Source organism: Staurois parvus, unplaced genomic scaffold (assembly GCF_062004578.1).
Source record: "Staurois parvus isolate SC_StPar_1 unplaced genomic scaffold, SC_StPar_1.0 ptg000198l, whole genome shotgun sequence".
Lineage (NCBI taxonomy): Eukaryota > Metazoa > Chordata > Amphibia > Anura > Ranidae > Staurois > Staurois parvus.
The window spans coordinates 15,632,567-15,653,050 of NW_028317994.1; the positions used below are offsets into that span (position 1 = coordinate 15,632,567).

Sequence of the window (20,484 nt, forward strand, 5' to 3'; positions counted from 1 at the left end):
TGTCCAAAGGGAGGTCAGCCCACATAATTCTCTGGTTATATGCCCTTTGTCACACTCCTGCTGTTCCCAGAACGAACGATCGGCTATTCCATCGCTGCCTTGTCTCATCTGTCATAGCAATTCCAAGGTAAGAGCTGTCAAAACAAGCCGGTCTCAACCAATCAGCTCTCTCCTCTCACCTAGCAGCTGCTGGTAAATGACGCCCTGGGATTGGCAAGTGGCGTCTAAGTTTTGCATTGGCTGCGAGCCGTGCGGTGGGTGGGACCGGGAAGACAGCAGGGAAGTGTTTAACAGCTCACCTCAGTGCTTCCGGTACACCGGATTCATCTGTGTGTGGCGGCGCTGTACCGGCTCCGTAGGGTGGCTGCCGGTAGGAATGAGTCAGTGCGGGACGGGAGCGGATGTGTCAGGTGTTCCGCTATGGCTGAGGTGCCGGAGACGGCGTTGTCACCTTTAGAGAATGCCGGAGGGAAGGCGGTGGGGCGGACGCCTGGCACGGGGGCTGCGGAGGAGGTCAGCAGCAGCTCGGTATGCGAGGAGGGCGATGCCGAACCGGCGCCTCAGAGTCCGAGGACGGCCGGGCGGGCGGAGGAGGAAGAGGAGGCCACCATGTCTCTCCTCAGGATGGAGGAGAAGTTCTTTGCGGGCCAGTACCGCGCCATAGACCAATTCGTCACTGACTTCAGGAGCATGCTGGAGGGCTGCTACCGGCTGCACGGCGCCGACCACTGGCTCTGCAAGCAAGCCCAGAAGCTGGAGCTCATGCTGGAGCAGAAGGTGGCACTGCTGCCCCGGTGAGTCCACTCTCAATGTCTACACATGGACGCCTGACAGCTGTGCAGCCTGACCGGGGAGAACGGCAGTGTACACTTCATCAGTGGCCACCACCACTCATCTACTTCCATATACTCACAGCTGTGCAGCCTGACCCAGGGAGGTGTTCTACTGCTAACTGCCATAGATCAATGGTCAGCACCAGTCCTCTCCTACCCCAACCTACGTCTTACATGTACATGCTGTGCAGCCTGACCAAGTAGCAGTGTATGCAGTCTGACCCAGGGAGGAGTCTCTATACTGCCACCTGCCATAGATCAATAGTCAGCACCAGTCCTCTCCTACCCCAACCTATGTCTTACATATACATGCTGTGCAGCCTGACCAAGTAGCAGTGTATGCAGTCTGACCCATGCAGGAGTTTCTATACTGCCACCTGCCATAGACCAATGGTCAGCACCAGTCATCTCCTACCTACTTCTTACAGATACTTGCTGTACAGCCTGACCAAGTAGCAGAGTAAGCACTCACAGCTGTGCTGTCTGATCCAGGAGCCAGTTTCTATACTGCCATAGATCAATAGTCAGCACCACTCATCTCCTACCTATGTCTTGCATATACATGCTGTGCAGCCTGACCAAGTAGCAGGGTATGCACTCACAGCTGTGCAGTCTGACCCAGGAACCAGTTTCTATACTGCCACCTGCCATAGATCAGTGATCAGCACCAGTAATCTCCTACCTACTTCTTACATATACATGCTGTGCAGTCTGACCAAGTAGCAGGATATGCATTTACAGCTGTGCAGCCTGACCCAGGGAGGAGTTCTTATAATCCTTTAGATCAATGGTCAGCACCTGTCATCTTCTACCCCTGCTGTGCAGCGTGACCAGGGAGTAGTATATGCACTCACAGCTGTGTAGTCTGACCCAGGAAGGAGTTCTTATACTGACAACTGTGCAGCCTGGCCAGGGAGGAGTACATACACTGATAGCTGTGCGGTCTGACCCATGGAGGAGTTCTTATACTGCCTTAGATCAATGGTCAGCACCAGTCATCTCCTACCCCTACTTTCATCCTCCATATATATGCTGTGAAACTGGACAAGGAAGGAGTTCCTCTAATGACAGCTATGCAGTTTGACCACAGAGGAGTTCTTATACTTACAATTGCTGTGCAGCCTGACCAGGCAGCAGTATATGCACTCACAGCTGTGCAGTCTGACCCAGGAAGGAATTCTTATATTGACAGATGTGCAGTCTGACCCAGGAAGGAATACTTATTCTGACAGCTGTGCAGCCTGACCCAGGGAGGAGTTCTTATTCTGACAGCTGTGCAGCCTGACCCAGGGAGGAGTTCTTATTCTGACAGCTGTGCAGCCTGACCCAGGGAGGAGTTCTTATTCTGACAGCTGTGCAGCCTGACCCAGGGAGGAGTTCTTATTCTGACAGCTGTGCAGCCTGACCCAGGGAGGATGCCTTGTTTTTCACCTCAGCAATGCGCAGCACTGCTCAACTTCTATTTACATACACTCCCAGCTGTGAAGCCTGATCTAGGGAGGGGTTTTTATACTTACAGCAGTGCAGCCTGACCACAGAGGAGTTCTTATAGTGACACTTGATATAGATCAATGGTCAGCACCAGTCATTTCTTATCCCTACCTACTTCTTACACGCGCATGCTGTGCAGCCTGACCCAGGGGGGAGGTCCTCTACTGACTGCTGCACAGCCTGACCCGGGGGGGGGGGGTCCTCTACCGGGTGCTGCGCAGCCTGGCCCAGGGGGAAGGATGGCTTGCTTTTACCTCAGCAATGGGCAGCACTGCTCAGCCTCTATTTACAATCACAGCTGTGCAGCCTGGCCCAGGGAGGAGTTCTTCTACTGCCATAGATCAATGGTCAGCACCAGTCATCTTTTACCTCTACCTGCTTCTTACATGTACATGCTGTGCAGCCTGACAAGGGAGTAGTTCTACTGACAGCTGTGTAGCCTGACCCTGGGAAGGTTTCTTCTACTGATAGCTGTGCAGCCTGACCACAGAGGAGTTCTTATTCTGACACTTGTTCTAGATTAATGGTCAGCACCAGTCATCTCCTACCCCTACCTACTTCTAACATACATATGCTGTGCAGTCTGATCAGGCAGCAGTATGTGCACTTACAGCTGTGCAGCCTGACCCATGGTGGAGTCGTTCTGATGGCAGCTGCTATAGATTAATGGTCAGCACTAGTCTTCTCCTCCCCCTATCTACTTCTTACATAGACTTGTCTTTGGCTGTGCAACTTCCACTCCGTTTAAAAGGAATGCACAGCACTTAACATACATCTCACATTTAAATATTACTGATTTTCTTTGTTTCTGAAGCTGAGAAGACTGTTAATATGCATATTGAAGCCCAGCTGAACTTTCAGTTTGACTAAAAGCGAGCTAAGTATGTTAGTTTTGCTGATTGCAGAGCTCTATGTCTGAATTAGTAGAAGGCACGTTGAGCCTCTGCCATACATTGAGCAAAATGTATTTCTGTGGTGGGTATGACCAGGTGTTTCAGCCACAGACAAGAAGCCTGTACAAATCAATGGTAGGCTGACACTGCATGTATTCATACATTAAACTGCTACCTGTAGTTAGGAATGTCTGCATCCAGGGGTGCACATCTATTTCTAACCCCAGGAAATGTCTCCATGTGCAATTATATGCAGACAGCCATAGACACTGTTAGCCTGTCATTGATTTGTACAGGCTTCCTGTCCTCAGATGATCAGAAACACATGGTTAAAATTGCTGCAAAAATACACTGATTTGGTCAGTGTATGGGCCTAATTTCCCCTGTGTATGAACCCTTACTCCAGAATGTGGCTGCTTTCTAAAGGATAAGTTCATTATTTGCTAGAAAAAAATATAAATGCACGTCTTTTTTTTTGGGGGGGGGTGTGTGTGTGTGTGTATGTATGTATGTATGTATATATGTGTATATATATATATATATATATATATATATATATATATAAATAATGTGTTTTTTGTTTTTGTTTTTTCAGGTAAAAAAGATGTGCATTTACTATTTTATTTTTTTTTGCAGGAGCCTGTAAACCTTTGCACCAACGATCAGCATGTCGCTGGTGCCATGCAAGTCTTCTGCAGACCTCTCTGTTTATCTGCTTGCCTGTATGGGATGTGCGGGCAAGCAGATATAGCTATCAAAAGGGGGGGGGGGGGGGGGAATGTAGACCGCTCTATTCATAACATGTTACACTCTGAATATGGGTGTAACATGTTATGAAAGACGAACCTATCCTTTTTAAGTTAAGACTTTATTCCTCTTTTTTGTTTTTGTGAACCTGAAATAGTTTTGACTTAAACTGAAAATTCTGTTGGTCTTTATAGCTGAATTCTGGAATTAGACAACATTCACACCAGTGATTTGGTCCATTGCAAATTGCAGTGGCAGGAATCCTCTGATTCCTGCTTGCTATGAGTGGCTAGCTGCAATCACCGGCAGTTGGAGTTAATCGTGGCTCTCCACACTGCCTGTGATTACCTGCGTGATTGCTGCTGGATGCACAGTGTGGTTAAAGCAGTATTAAACCCAAAACGTAAAAGGCTCAATCTGTACTGTCCAATGACAGCTCCTGCCTTACTTGACCTGTGGTATTAGTTGGTGGTATGCCTCTGCAATGATGTAACTAAACAGGGGCATTTGAACCAGTACTGTCTAAGTGGGATTGACCCGTTCATGAATTCCAGGTTGGGTAAGCCACACTTCCTGTTTTAATCCAAGCTGGGAGAGTTGGCAAGTTATGGCTAACTAATGGAAGAAAGCGGTGCATAAATTTCTTGTTTCCTTCAACCTCTTCCCCTGATAATGGAGGGAAACAACGAGGTCCTCCTAGTTGTTGAATTTCATTTACTTTGGCAAACCATAATAATTGGGGAGTACCAGATTGTTTTCACATTGTGGGCATGCAAGCCCATGCGACATTAAGGAGGTGAAAAGTCAGAGAGTATTTGTAACAATTAGTGGAATACAGTTAATGTGAAGCAAGTAACCCATTGAGTGATTGCCTAGGTCTATTAATGGTCCACCAGTTTTTTTGTACTTTGTCAAATTTTCAGGCAGCTTCAAAAGACATGTAGGAGGGTGAAACTTGTCGGCGAACGAGGACTGAGTGAACTGGATGGCCCTCTCCTGGGCTTGGATGAATGATGTTTGCATCTTTCTCCTATTTAGGCATGTAAGGTGGAATGTAGCTTGTTTGGTTTGCTATAAGGGAGTTTATGCATCGGAGACAATGGGTGAGAAACGTTTGTCTCCTGTAGGGAAAGGTCCTTTAAATTGGAGTAGTGGATCTGGAAAGCCTGATCCAGTTCAGAGTAGGCCACACAAATTACATAATTGGTAAGCAGACTGTGCATCAATGGGCAGGTGAGATAGGACAAGGGAACCAAAAGACATTCCTGCACCATTCACTTTCTGGTTTACACGTCAAGTTGAGTGCATCATTCATGGTAGATGTGAAACTTGATGGTGTTGGAGTATATCAGAGCTATGGCAGGGTTAGGAGAGAGAGGTGGCTACATAGTTTGTCTCTACTATATGAAATGAAGTAAGAAGTGCAATTAGGTAAAGCAAGTGGCCAATTTAAATGCACTATTCCTGAACCAAATCAGGTTCATTGCCCTCAAGTAATGTAAAGCGGTGCTAATCTTGCTGTAGATTAGCCTTGTACATCTTATTGGGGTTGGGTGTGAGAATGATGGTCAGATATTTAAAGCTGGAACATGCCCACTGAAAAGGAAAGGATGGTCGAAAATTATCTTCTGTTCTGCACCAGTGTAGGGTCTGACAGTGGGTCCAAGAATTTCATCCTGATATCTAATGGCAGTTGGGGACTTTCACAAGGAGTGGACTGAGGCTGGAGTCGGTGCATCAAGAGCCACCACACACAGACGTATCCTGGACATGGGCTTGAAATGTCGTATTCCTCTTGTAAAGCTGCTCCTGAACAACAAACAACGTCAGAAGCGTCTTACCTGGGCTAAAGAAAAACAGACCTGGTCTGTTGCTCAGTGGTCCAAAGTCCTCTTTTCTGATGAGAGCAACTTTGGCATCTCATTTGGAAACCAAGGACCCAGAGTATGGAGGAAGAATGGAGAGGCGCGCACACTGCAAGATGCTTGAAGTCCAGTGTGAAGTTTCCACAGTCTGTGTTGATTTGGGGAGCCATGTCATCTGCTGGTGTTTGGTCTACTGCGCTTAATTAAGTCCAGGATCAACGCAGCCGTCTACCAGGAGATTTTGGAGCACTTCATGCTTCTTTCCGCAGACGAGCTTTATGGGGATGCTGACTTCATTTTCCAGCAGGACGTGGCACCTGTCCACACTGTTAAAAGCACCAAAACCTGGTTCAATGACCGTGGGATTACTGTGCTTGATTGGCCAGCAAACTCACCTGACCTGAACCCCATAGAAAATCTATGGGGCATTGCCAAGAGAAAGGTGAGACATGAGACTGAACAATGCAGAAGAGCTGAAGGCCGCTATTGAAGCATCTTGGTCTTCAATAACACCTCAGCAGTGCCACAGGCTGATGGCTTTCGTGCCACGCCGCATTGAGGTAGTAATTGCTGTAAAAGGGGCCCAAACCAAGTACTGAGTACATATGCATGCTTATACTTTTCAGAGGTCCAATATTGTTCTATGTACAATCCTTGTTTTATTGATTGCATGTAATCTAATTTTCTGAGATTGTGGATTTGGGGTTTTCATGAGCTGTAAGCCATAATCATCACAATTATGACAAATCACGGCTTGAACTATCTTACTTTGCATGTAATGAGTCTATCTCATATATTCGTTTCACCTTTTTAAGTTGCATTACTGAAATAAATGAACTTTTGCACGATATTCTAATTTTTCGAGTTTCACCTGTATATTTCAGTCAGCAAGTGGTTAAAAGCAGCATCAAGCATTCTGCTACCAGAATATAATATTTATCGTTAAAATGTGTATGAATCAGTGCTGCTCTCATAATGCTTAATGAGCTCTCAATGCAATATAATACAAAATATATAAAAATGTGAATTTCAATGAACACAAAAATATATTAACTCCGTGATAAAATGGTGCACTGTAACTATCTATGGTGCATTCATAAAGTATTCGGACCTCCTTCACTTTTTCAATTTTATGTTGCAGCATAATACTAAAATTTGTTTAATTTCTTATTACTCTACACTCAGTACCCCATAATGACAAAGTGAAAATAGAATTTTAGAAATGTGTTTTTTAAATGTATGAAAAAAGAAAAACTGAAATATCACCTTGGCAGAAGTATTCAGACCCTTTGCAACAATACTTGAAATTTAGCTCTGGTGTCTCCAATTTCTCTTGATCGTTACTGAGATGTTTTTACACCTTGATTGGAGTTCACCTGTTGTAAATTTAAATTGATTGGATATGATTTGGAAAGACACACACATCTCTATAAAAGGCTTTACAGCTGACCATGCATGCTATATCAGAGCAAAAACCCATAAGGTCAAAGAAACTGCCTGCAGAGCCCAGAGACAGGATTATAGCAAGGCAAAGTTCTGGGGCAGGCTACAAATGTTTTTTTTGCTGCACTGAAGTTTCCCAAGAGCACAGTGGCCTTCGTAATTCTCAAATGGAAGACGTTTGGACCAACTAGGACACTTCCCAGAGCCGGTTACCTGGCCAACTGAGCAATTGGGGGATAGTGACCTTAGTAATAGAGGTGACCAAGAACTAATTGGTAACTTTGACAGAGCTCCATAGATGCTGTATGGAGATGGGACAAAGTTCTAGAAGCACAACCATCACTGCAGCGCTCAACGATCTGGGTTTTTTCGCAGAGTGGATAGATGGAAGCATCTCCTCAGTACAAAACACATAAAAAAGCCCATTTGGAGTTTGAAAAAAAAAGCACTTGAAGGACTCTGACTGTGAGGAACAAAATTATTTGGCTTGATGATACCAAGATTTAACTGTTTTTGACCTCAGTTCTAAACGTTATGTTTGGAGGAAACCAGGCACCGCTGATCATCTGCCCAGTGCTATTCCAACAGTGAAGTATGGTGGTGGCAGCAGCATGCTGTGGGGGTGTTTTTCTGCAGCGGAGACTGCTCAGGGTTGAGTAAAAGCTGAATGGAGCAAAGTACAGGGCTATCCTCAATAAAAAACCTGTTTCACAGTGCTCAGAACCTCAGACTGAGCGAAAGGTTCATCTTCCAGCATGACAATGTTCCAAATCCACAGTCAAGACAACACAGGAGTAGCTTAGTGATTACTCTGATTCTCCTAGAGTGGCCCAACCAGAGCTCTGACTTAAACCCTATTGAACCCACCGACAGCCCCCATCCATCCTGACAGCTTGAGAAGCTTTGCAAAGAAGAATAGCAGAAAATCCCCCAATTCAGGTGTGCAAAGCCAGTCGCGTCCTACTCAAAAAAGGCTGTAATTGCTGCCAAAGATGCTTCAACAAAGTATCGAGTAAAGGGTCTAAATACTTATGCATGATATTTCCGTTTTTTTGTTCTTTTCATTTTAATAAATTCAGACATTTCTAAAAAAAAAATTTTCTTTTTTTTTTTTTTTTCTTTTGTCATTTTGGGTTACTGAGTGTAGATTAATGGGTAAAAAATGAAACTGTAGTATCAGGTGCAACAAAACTGAAAAACGTAGAGGGTGTCTGAATACTTTAGGAATGCACTGTAAATAGTGGGAACTGAAAATAGGCTTGTGCAGAAAAAAAACAAATGCCAAGGTATTCAAAATGCTGTGTAATAGTGCACACCTAGGTGAATGTCTACCACTGTCCCCTTGAGTGTAAATGCTCACCTTTAAAGTTTGACCCTCATTACAAAGGTCACAATGCACATCTTTATTATACCAGGATCCAGCAAGGTGCTTAGCGGGAATAGGAATGGTAACCCTTCAGTCTGCCTCAGCAGACTTGTGCTAACGGCATGACTCCATAAGGTTTACAAGGAACAGCTTCATCAATCATCCAGCAAGGTAAAGCCATCCAGGAGAAACTCCAAATGCTAATGAAAAAAAAATAGAAAAAAAAGCCACAGTGCTCACTGCGAAAAACTGATTTATTATAACTTAATAATAAAGTGCACTCACATTTTTCAAATAAAAAAAAAAAAAAAACCATCCTGATTTTCCTGACAGATGAACAGCGCTGTCCATGAGATATACAGAGCCAAAGAGCTATACAGTGCTGCAATCCCTCCAGCTTACATTCATCCTATTTCACTCCAGGATCGTCAAGCTCCACCCAACATGTTTTGTCGTGCGGCATTATCAGGGTATATATAGTATATTAAAATATAGTGTTCTTATATTGAGAGTTCAGTCGGCATTGTGAGAGCAGAACTGATTCATACACATATTAGGATGATTTTGTCACATTGTACTTGCAGCCTAACATTTCTGTGCTTTTTTTGCAAAATTGTTTATACAGTACATACAATATTTATCATCAAACCTACCATTTTTTCGAAGTCTGGTAGTTTGCTGGTTTTTGTTTTTCAATCGCATGATTTCAGTTAATTTTTTTTTTTTCTTTTCCTTTTTTCTTTATGTAGTGTTTCTTAGATTCCATTCTAGATACAAGCAGCAGAAATACAGATGTCTAATTTTTCCTACTTAATCAAAGCCGTGTTTTATTCCTGAAAATTACTGAGTGCATATATTTCAATCTTTATAGGAACCTTCGAGATAGAACATTGTCGACTGCATCATCTTCAAGTCTCTATGGAGTGGAGGAAGATAAAGCATCAGAGTGCACATTAACAAGACGGAGATCGTCAGCAAGAAGTTTAGCCAGTGTTCACACAGGAGCAATGGAATCTGTAATGGTGCAGGTTCTAAAACAGGCTGAGTTTTTAAGAGCAAAAGAAGAAAAAAGGTATAAAATATATCCATTAATTTGGCGACACATTACAACTTAATTGCAGTCTTTACGTATATGTAGTGCAAGGGCTTGTGTGGATATAAATGTAATTAATTGTGTAGGAAGGGCTTTGCAGGGTGTAGTTTTTGTAAATTTAAATTTATTTCAGGTACTTATATAGCGCCATCAATTTACGCAGCGATTTACATATATATTGTACATTCACATCAGTCCCTAACCCTCAAGGGGCATGTAATCTAGGGTCCCTAACTTCCATTCATACATACTAGGGCCAATTTAGACAGGAGTCAATTCACCTACAGGCATTTCTTTGGAGTGTGGGAAGAAACCAGAGTACCTGGAGGAAAACCACGCAGGTACAGGGAGAACATGCAAACTCCAGGCAGGTGGTGCTGTGGTTGGGATTTGAACCAACAGCCTAGTACTGCCAGGCGGAAGTGCTAGCCATTAAGCCACTGTGCTGTCTCTAAATGAGATTGTTCAATCAGGTAATGTTATATAAAGAGGTTTATGCTGCCCAGGCATTCAAGTCTTAATCTATCACATGAACTACAATCTTCCTTTCTGGATTGTTTATGTAGGCCCTTACACTAAACAGGTGTTGGTCAATTCTGTTTATCTGCACATGTGAAACCACCTTTTAATACTGTTCTGGCAAATTACAAACAAAACTCATTAACCCTCTTTCCTACTGTTGTGCTCAATATCAAAGTTGAATTTTAGGCAAATAAAGTGTTACTAAACCCAGGACCCTGCGTTCATTATATCTGGTCTCCCACAGTACACACAACATAAAATGCAATTATTTTAGTACATATAAACTAAATACCTTTCCTCATCAGCAGTTACAGCAGTCTTGTGACTTCTATTAGTATTCAGCAGAGCACATGTTAAAGCTTGTTGGAGTTTTCTTTCTGCTCTAGGAGGATGCAGAACCCCTGACATGTCTGGGTAGTGCTGATTGTGCTGATCACATGCACTCTCCCAAGAAAAAAAACCTCACTAGCAACACACATCAAACTGAGCATGTGCAGAGAGTCTCCACACAATGTCTTATCAGGAGATGTGAGAGGGACACTGGAAGAAGGGGAGGATCAGAGAAGTCAAGATCAAACAGCATGTTTGCACAGTGCTGTGGATTTAACCCCTTCCACAGTGATTATATCAAGCATGCATTACTGCATATACAGACTGATTTTACTGTTGTAGGTTTAGTAACACTTTAAGATTATCTCCAGCCAGCTCCCCCTACCCCACCTCCTAACTGTTTAGGTAATCAAATTGTCATTTTTATTACCCAAATCAGTGGTCACATTAAGCTGTGGGTTCTTAACAGTGGAGTCTTCAGTTTTTCTTCATTGAAAAGGAGATGGTCACTGCCATCCTAATGGCGTCATAGACCCCTGCGCAAAGTTATGCACTGGGGCCCCTACCAGGGAGATGGTTACCTGGGACACAGCATAAGTGGGTGTGGCTAAATTATGCTACATATTGGGCGTGGATTTTAGCTTGATTAGAAACAACACACAAACACAACTAGGGAATTATTCCAAATTAATTTTACCCCCTGTACACACAGTCTCCCTTGTATACCCTAACCTCCTTTTTATACACTGATGCTTTTTTCCTGTGTACACACTGCTCCTTCCTTTTTTTTTTTTCACATTATCCTCCTCCCTTTGCACACTTCCCACTGTCATAAATGCTTCTGCCAGCCTATCAGTGGCCTGTATGTATGTCTGTACACATTACAGGGAGCAGGATCCCAGTATGTCTTGTCACCAGCCTCCAACTAACAGTCTCGTGTAGTTCAAAAATGTCCTGCGGTTGGTCAGATCAAGTCTCCTGGTCTCTTGGCCCTGCCCAACACTCACAGTACCTCAGACTGTGCTGCAGCTCCCCGATCTTCTCTATCAGCTTGCCATACTCCCGGAGCCATCTCATAGAGCCCATCATCCTCAATCACCGAGCATCCTGGATCTGCTCTACTGCATTCAATAGACTTAAGCAGGAGATTACCCACAGTACATTGCAAAGTGTCATGGCCACTGGTAACCATAGAAACCGAAGAAGCAAGGGTTGGTCACCTGACCAATACAGTTGCTCACATTACTTCTTTGGCTGTAGATGATTAGTGCTGTGACGTTTGGTGTTTAGCAGCAGAAGCTAAATACTTCAGGGATTTTTCCTCAACACCTGCAAAGTACCGGAGGTGTGCCAGAAAGTGCAGTGGGGGGAGCTCCCCAAGCAGCTGGGGCCATTGACCATGCCCAGGTTGGCCCATGCATTAAGACTGTCCTGGGGACAATCCCTCTTCGCACTTTTCACTTGCTGTGCAGTGGTGGTGTCCTTTCATGCTGCATAGTGTAATGATATCATGAGCAGTTGACCAACTACTCCAGGCACAGACTGCAGCACTAAATACACCTGTCATCACCTGACTTAACCCCTTCCTGTCCGGCTGTTGTATATAAACGGCCGGACGGTGGCAGTGCAGGGGCCGGTGGCTGTTTATAAACGGCCTCCACGCACCCTTTTTGTGCGCGCTCCCTGGCAGCGCGCAGCACCGCGATCCGTTGCCCGCTGTATCCTCCGATCGTTGTATGGGACCTCCTGTGCGAGGTATCGATCATGTGATCACTGATTGACCAATCGGTGATCATATGAAGAGTAGTAAGCAAGATGTCACTTCTGACATTGCTGACTACGTGTGAAATCTGTGACTAATCACAGAGATCACATGGTACAAGGCTATTTACAACAGCCTTGTACCATGTGACAAGCTGTGACCAATCACAGCTCACACAGTATTTCCCAGTGGCTGCAGGAATGCAGCCAGAGAGGAGAAATGATTGCTTTTACAGCCTTTATGGGTGTAAAATTCGGTGTAAAAAAAAAATTTATCTTCATCACCCCCCACAAGTAGTACAGTGTCACCATGGTGAGACTGTACTGCTAGGCTGACAGTATGTAAAAAAATAAAAACAAATATTATTATATAAAAATGTAAAAAGAAAATTTTAAATTATAATTTGTGGTTTTAAACTAATTTTGTTTTTTTACTAAAAAGATAACAATACATTTTGGCCAAGAATTTATGAAGATTTGCAAAATTTTATAAGGAAAAAAACTTTTTTTCTAAATTTTTGGACTTCTTTTTCATTTATATAACAAAAAAATAATGGTGAATAAATGCCAAAATGCTAAAAAATTCACATGGGTACAGTGTTGCATGACCGTGCAATTGTCAGTCAAAGTGTGATAGCGCTGAAAGCTGAAAATTGGCCTGGATAGGAAGGGGGTAAATGTGTCCGGACTTGAAGCGGTTAAATGAGTCGTGTGGGTTTTTTTTTTTTTTTTTTAAATCCTCTGATGAGGAGTAGGTTCTTTAAATAGGGTTATCTGTTTGAAAGAGGGTATTCCATTTTAAGTTTGGAGGGATTGACACAAAGTAAAAGGAAATTGCCGCAGTGGGTCGTGGACCAGAAGAAATAAAATCACATCCACATATTGGTTTCCTATACTACTTAAAACTAAATAGGCTTTAACATGTTAAAAAAAAAACAAACTTACTGGTAATGGTATTTGAAGTAGTCAGCTACCTGAGAGATGTTCGATTTCCACCTTTAACAGGGAATGCAAACCACAAAGAGGTTAAAAGTTAATTTTATATGTAGAAAGGATTGCTTCTTTAATCCAGGGCTCGACAAATCACAGGTACCAGCTCGCCATGGTGACTAGAAATTGCATCCTGGAGCCTGGGTTCACACATTGCCTCCCATAGATTTGAATGGGAAACTGCCTCCCATAGATTTGAATGGGAAACCGCCTCCCAATAGACTTCAGTGCGTAAATGCCTCCCAAAAGACTTCAGTGTACACACGCCTCCCAATAGACTTCAGTGCGCAAACACCTGCCAATAGAAAAACACTTATCTCTGTATGCCACTCTACTCATTCACTTGTGAGTCTGGAATGCACTGCTACAAACTCGTACAGGACCCATCTGGATCGCATCTGTGTGAATCACCTCAATAGTTTCAAAATGAATCCAGAGTTGCAAAAACCATTCACACCTGGGCATTTTGGGATTGCAGCAGAATCGCTATGATCACAAAACACAGGTTCAGGTGGTATTATTTTTAGTGGCACCTAAAACACAGTGCTGTTTTGCCGTGATTGTCATGCGGCAAGTTGCATTGCGTAAAGTGCCAGGCGCTGACAACCTACGCTACAAAAAACTGTCTCCTAACTTTTTTAGCTGACTCTTGGATTCAAAGCAAATGTCAAGCTCTGCTTTAATCCATCTGGCTTTGGAACCTTCAAGGTTTGGAGTCTATTTGAACCACAAAATAGAACTGGAAGATGACTAGACCTGAACTCCTTAGTAAATTTCAGATATCTCAAGACAGTTTCTACCTAAAAATCTGGAGTGCTCTACCTTTTAGGATTTATCTGGGTACTGTAGTTGGTGCAGTCACTACACCCCATCTTCAAGGATGAACAAGCTTTGGTCCCTGCATGACCAGATTTGCAAATCTCCCATCCCCATGATCCATGTAATGGTTAATCAGAACAATCTCTTTAAAGTAGAACTATAGGCAAAACTTTTTTTTTTTTTTTTCCATTTTGGATAGAGTAAGGGAAGGTTATAACCCCTATGCTGATTATTTATTTAATTATTTAAATTTTTTGCCATCCGTGTCCCATTACAGAGATTTACTTTCAGTTCCAGTTTGGCTATGGGACAAAGAGGAAATCCCTGCAAATTAGGGGAATTCCTTGGGGGACCCCCAGGTCAACAGAAAGTGTCCCCATTGGAAGATATCCCCTCTTACTTTTCAGGGGACAACCCAAAATGTTGGTATTTTCTTTTACTTTTAATGATAATGGTAAACAGGACAAATAGAGAGGGTGAATCTCCTCAACAGGGACACAGAGAGCAAGACAAACTGACAGGTGTTCAAATCTATCTCCACTCTATCCAAAACTAAAAAAAAAGTTTTGGCTTTGGTTATACTGTAATTTACTGTTAAGCCTTTTTGGAGACACTCCAAGGGAACAGTAGTCTTCACAATTTGTGAGATGCGGTGTTCTCTGCATTCAAAGGAATCTCACGAAAAAGGGGATCCTCTGCCAACCTAGCTTCCAAACAAAACTGAAAAAATTTGCTATTTGTACTTTAAGGGTACTAGGTGACAAACCCTTATTTACTCCAGCCTGAAGGAATTCTGGGATTGCAGGTATTAAACAATAAACCTTGTATAGACTTATTCACCCACCAATTAAAACAAATGTTTCAAGTAGGGTTCTCTCTGTAGGGAGAAATGAGCAAGTAGGGTTCTCTCTGTAGGGAGAACGAATTATCCACTTTTTTGTTTTTACTTTTTAGTTATTTTTATTAGTATTATAAAAGAGAAGTACATCAAAAGACAACATTGCAAATGGTACATCAGTCAGAGCCATGGCCTATATATCGATAGGCAGTGGATAGGTGGAAGATCTCAGGGGAGCTAGATCAAGAGCTATCTATTTCTTCCCAGAGCAGTAACCAAAGAAGATCTCATATTAGAGTCTGATAACAAAAGTAACAGTAGGTCAATCATGCTCAGTTTTGCATCTCATATGTTTTTACTTTTTAAAAAACATATTAAAAGTGTAATGGACAGGTTCTTCTTCTTTTTTTTTTCCCCTCATGTAAACCCTTATAATCTTTATTTTATGAGTTTATAGGCTCAATAACTTTGTTAAATTAGTATTCTGATGTAGGTGCTGAATTTTCTACTTCATCTAAACCTGAGGCTGTAATCTCTGTTACCAGGCCTAGTGTAGAGAAATTAAAGGTATAGGCTTGGTGTTTCCACCTGAGGAATAGATTAGGATATGGACTGCTCTAGGTCTGAGATACCATACTTTACAGTACTTCATTTGCCCAGAGTTCAAAATACCTTTCATCTGACAAAAATTGCAAGGCTTCCCTGTGAAAGAAGGGGAACTTGGTGCCACCACAAGTGGGGACTTGGAGCAGGCCAGGGCCTCTGATCCTGCCAAGAACATGATACATTCTTCTCATAAGGCCAATGTTATATGACCTTGAATGCTTGGAATTACAAGTACCACCGGTTTTTGGGTTTAACAGCTTTATCCACCAAGTTAGTCTAAAAATAGAGGTGTGTGTGTGCATGCGTGTATGTATGCATGTATATATTTGTATGTGGGCATATATATATATGTGTGTGTGTGTATATAATATATATACACTAATCACAGGCCAAAGATCCTCCACAGACAGATACCAATATGCAGCCAAAATGCCTATGCATACCTTAGACAGCAAATTCTACAGGCTGATGAAGAAGCAGATCTTGCTTGTAAAACAGTCCCTTTTGCTTCTGCATCCTCATCCCTTCCTCATTGAAGGTTGGTGTGCAGGAAGACTGCAGCGTAGCATGGCCAAGCAAGGGCAGACAGAAGGCTTGAGGCCAAGTAGCAGCAACCGCTGACACTCCTCCTTCCTGGGTGACTTCCTTTAGACTCGTAAACATGTAAAGCGGGGCTGCCTCGCTGCGACCCTCCAGAAGTTCATCATTCTCGGCTGTCGGAGTCAACTTTAAACACCGTTCTGGTTCATACCAGCCTGTACCATATGTCCAACTTACATACTACCTTGTCTCTATGACTACTGCACATAAGCCAGAGTGAACAGGTGGAGCTCAGCCAGTATGTATGCCAAAAATGAACCCAACACTTAACACTGGAAACAAGGTCCAGGTTGGCAGAAAAGAAAAAGGGAAGGGGGGAGATCAGAAGATGACCACACTCCCCAGCCAGTGAAAAGAGAAATAAATTGAGGGGAGTGGAAGGGGCTAATAACTTTTTTTTTTTACTTTGTGCTTCCTGTCGAAGGTGGAACCAATTATCTCTCAGGAAGCTGTCTTGGAAGATGTATTTGCCGCGAGGTCTGCTATAATACAGTTCATTTGTTCATACAATTTGCATTGTAGTTTTTCTTGATGCTTTCTTCTGTAATTTACTGACCAATACTATTCAATCTGAGAAATGGAGGGGCAGCACAAGGAGCAGGTCGGATGTACAAAGTTTGTTATCCTAACACTCAACCATTTAACTATACCTCCTCTTCTACTTGGGAGAGGAGAGCAAAGGCATGTTCCTATCAATGTGCTGCAATTCTTCCATTGATCAATTACAATCTTGGGAAGAACTAAGTAACTAAGGCTGAGTTTGCACTTGTAAATGGAGGGTGCGCTGCTTAGAGTTTTTTTGCATCTGCGTATTTCCAATCACATAGCAAACTGCACAGAAAATATACGCTATGCTGTGGTTTTTTGGAAATGAACTGCAAATGTGCATCACACTTGTTTGTCTGCTGTGCAACAAACGGGCTGCAAGCGCACCAAAAAGCGTGGTAAAAAAACTCTAAAACTTTTGGAGCTATTTTTGGGGCGGTTCCCACACAGAGGGCAGCCCATTCAAGTGAATGGGCTGTCTTGTGCATGACGAGTGGAAATGCTCCAAAACACCCACAAAAAGTTGTGCAAGAATGTTCGTTCCCACTACACGGGAACAGAGCCTGTCAGTTGAGTGTCTCTGTCCACTCCCTCCCATGTACTTATATAAAGATGGCTCGAGAAAGCAAAAATATCCAGTGAGTGTCAGTTGTGTGGCCGAAAATGCTTTGTTGATGTCAGAGCAGAATGGGCAGATTGCTTGCTGTGACATTCAGCTGGTAGGGTGAGAATTTGGTGTAAACAACATAAAAGCATGGATCCATCCTGCCTTGTATCAACGGTTCAGGCTGGTGGTAATGGTGTGGGGGAGATTTTCATGCCACTAGCAAGGTATACCCAATAAAGTGGCCAATGAGTGTATATCCACAGTCTGACCCATTCAGGTGTTACTACAAGCTCCAAAGAGATCAATGGGAGAGCACAACTTGGCTCTTCCATTTATCTCTATGGAGCTTGTAGCCATACTTTCTCACTGGAGCATTGGCAACTAGAGGAGATTTGAATGTAAACCTGGCTGACTCAACAGAAGCTGGCCAATGTAAAGTGGGATTGTGCTTCGTCTGATTTTGGTATAATAGCGAAGGAGATGGGGGTGGTAGAACCCATACAGGATTATTTATACAAAGGCACAGATGTGCATTAACATCATATGGTTTGCTTTAAATGGATGTACAGTTAAAAAAAGGAAATGCTATACAGGCATGCTGTATTTTGTCTTTTTTATCTACACAGACTTAAGGAACAAGAGCGCAAGGAAGCAGAGGAAGCTAGCCAAAAAGAAATGGAAGAATGGGACAAAAACCTCCTGGCTCTTGCTGCACCTTCATGCATGGAGAAAATGTGGGAAATACCAGCCATAGGTCATTTCCTTTGTTTAGCACAACAAATTTTAAATCTTCCTGAAATAGTGTTTTATGAACTAGAAAGATGTTTATTAATGCCTCAGTGCAATGTATTTTTGTCAAAGATAATGACTTCTTTATTAAGCCCTCCACACCGCAGACCAACTTTACACCGTAGACCTAATCTCCCATACCGAGCTTGGGAATCAGCACTTAGGCAGAAGGTTCAACAGTGGTATACAGTTATAGGGCAGGCAGAGAACCCTGAGAAATGTGCTGAGAAGCTTGGACTGTGTTCTCAGTTCTTTAAGGTCCTTGGGGAAGCTAATCCTCTTGAGCAAAAAACATTTCATGAACTGACATTTCAACAGAAGGTCTGGGTACTTAAAGGTCTTTGCGACTTTGTGTATGAAACACAGAGTGAAGTACAGGATGCTGTACTTGGACAGCCAATCCATGAATGTAGAGAATTGATTTTAGGTTATGATGTTCAAGAAAATTCCTATATTCACTTCCCACAGTTTTGTGGTGCAGATGTGCGAATATACAAACAGAGGCCTTTGAGAGCCCCAGAGTTTCCTATCCCTCCAATTAAAATTAAAAGAATGCCAAGAGCAAGATTCAGTAGATCCAGATGTAAATTTCCAAAAAAGAAAAATGGTCAGCTTAAAACTGTTAAGCCAGTAGTAGCTCCAAGCTCAAGGACTAATGTGGAACTACATGTTGACCGTTCTGGAAACTGTCATATGGACAGTTGCGTGAGTAGCACAAAGAATGATGTGAAGACTGCCCGGAAGCATGAAGATGGAAATCCTTGTGACATAAATAAGCCTGGCTCTTGCAAAGAGAACATAGAAAAGCCTAGTAGCCCTGGAGAACTAGTGGGTTATGGAGAACCTCTGAGTCCTGGAGAAATCAGGATTCTGGAAAATGTAGATAAATATTCAGATATTGCCCTTCTCAAAACTGACACTAGTCCACTGAAAGAAAATGCACTTAAAACTTTTCAAGTCCATGTGAATGGCAACCATACCAACAACACTGAAGTTATTTGCCACCGAGTGGCAATGGATATTATTTTAGATCATTCTGCACTGAACCATGAACAGCTGAAACTTCGGAGAGCAAAAAAGAAGAAGAAGAAAAAAAAATTGAAAGATCTTTTGTCAGAAAATACACGGAGTAGATCTGAAAATCTTCAAAACACATTTAAATCTTTTAAGACTGAAATGCATAACAAATTGTTCCTTAACAAAAAAAGAGCCAAGCACAAGAAGCACAAGTCTGGTAAGTTTTTGTAACTTGGAAGTCTTATTATTTTCAGCTTGTGATCAAGGTACCCATTGTAACTAAAAAATAATAATGTATATACACATACATGCATACAAACATGGACAAATCTGTTGGTACCCTTCCTGAAAAAGAACCTACAATTTTCTACTGAAACTGATAAAAGTAATTGGCATCTTCATACATCAATGTTTATTTTATGTTTCATAAACAGACTTTGCTTTCCTTTTTCTTTTGATTGATTAGAATATTTTACATAAAACAAATTAGGGATGCACTAATAGTTTTTTTTTTTTTTTTTTTTGGTATTCAATGATACCAATTATCAATACATGTCGGCAACTGTTTTGTTTACTTTTCAGCTGACCGCAGGGGACAGCTGAATGGGAAGCGGCGGCCCCTCTCAATAACCACTATGGCTCTCACACCTGTTCACTCCTTATGGACCAAAGCAATTTTTAAATTTCTGCTATGGACCTTTTATTCAGCGATAACTTAAAGTGTTACTAAACCCACAACAGTAAAATCGGTCTGTATATGCAGTAAAGTATGCTTGTTATACTCACTGTGGAACCTAACCAGGTAATCCTCTGCATTGTCTAAAAACGCTGTTTGATCCTGTCTTCTCTCATCCTCCCCTTCTTCCAGTGTCCCTCTCTTATCTGCTGATAAGACATATTGGTGTGGAGACACTCTGCACATGCTCAGTTTTAGTGTGTATTGCTAGAGAGGTTTTTTTTTTTTCCTTGGAGAGAGCATGTGATCAGCACAATCAGCACTGCCCAGAAATGTCAGAGGTTCTGCATCCTCCTAGAGCAGAAAGAAAACTCCTCCTACACGCTTTAACTAGTGCTCTGCTGAACACTGATAGAGCAGTTTTGTGACTTCTAACTGCTGATGAGGAAAGGTATTTAGCAGTTTATATTTACTAAAATAATTGCATTTCCATGTTCTGTTTACTGTTGGAGACCACATAGAGTGAATGCAAGGTCCTGGGTTTAAGATAGCAACGTAATATATACAGTGGGGAAAATAATTTTTTGATCCCCTGCATATTTTGTAAGTGTGCATACTTGCAAAGAAATGAAGGGTCTATAATATTTATCAT

The 20,484-nt window shown here is 42.4% G+C and overlaps 1 protein-coding gene across 1 annotated transcript in view; it reads left to right on the forward strand.

Annotated features, from left to right (window-relative positions):
• Nucleotides 1–271: 271 nt before the first annotated feature.
• The window catches only part of BRD10 (bromodomain containing 10), a 54,739-nt gene continuing 34,526 nt past the window's right edge, over nt 272–20,484 (forward strand). The window contains exons 1-3 of the mRNA XM_089678135.1: nt 272–794; nt 9,510–9,710; nt 17,977–19,373. Of these exons, the coding sequence (XP_089534261.1) occupies nt 421–794; nt 9,510–9,710; nt 17,977–19,373 (1,972 nt within the window). The 5' untranslated portion in view covers nt 272–420. The remainder of the gene's footprint in view (nt 795–9,509; nt 9,711–17,976; nt 19,374–20,484) is intronic.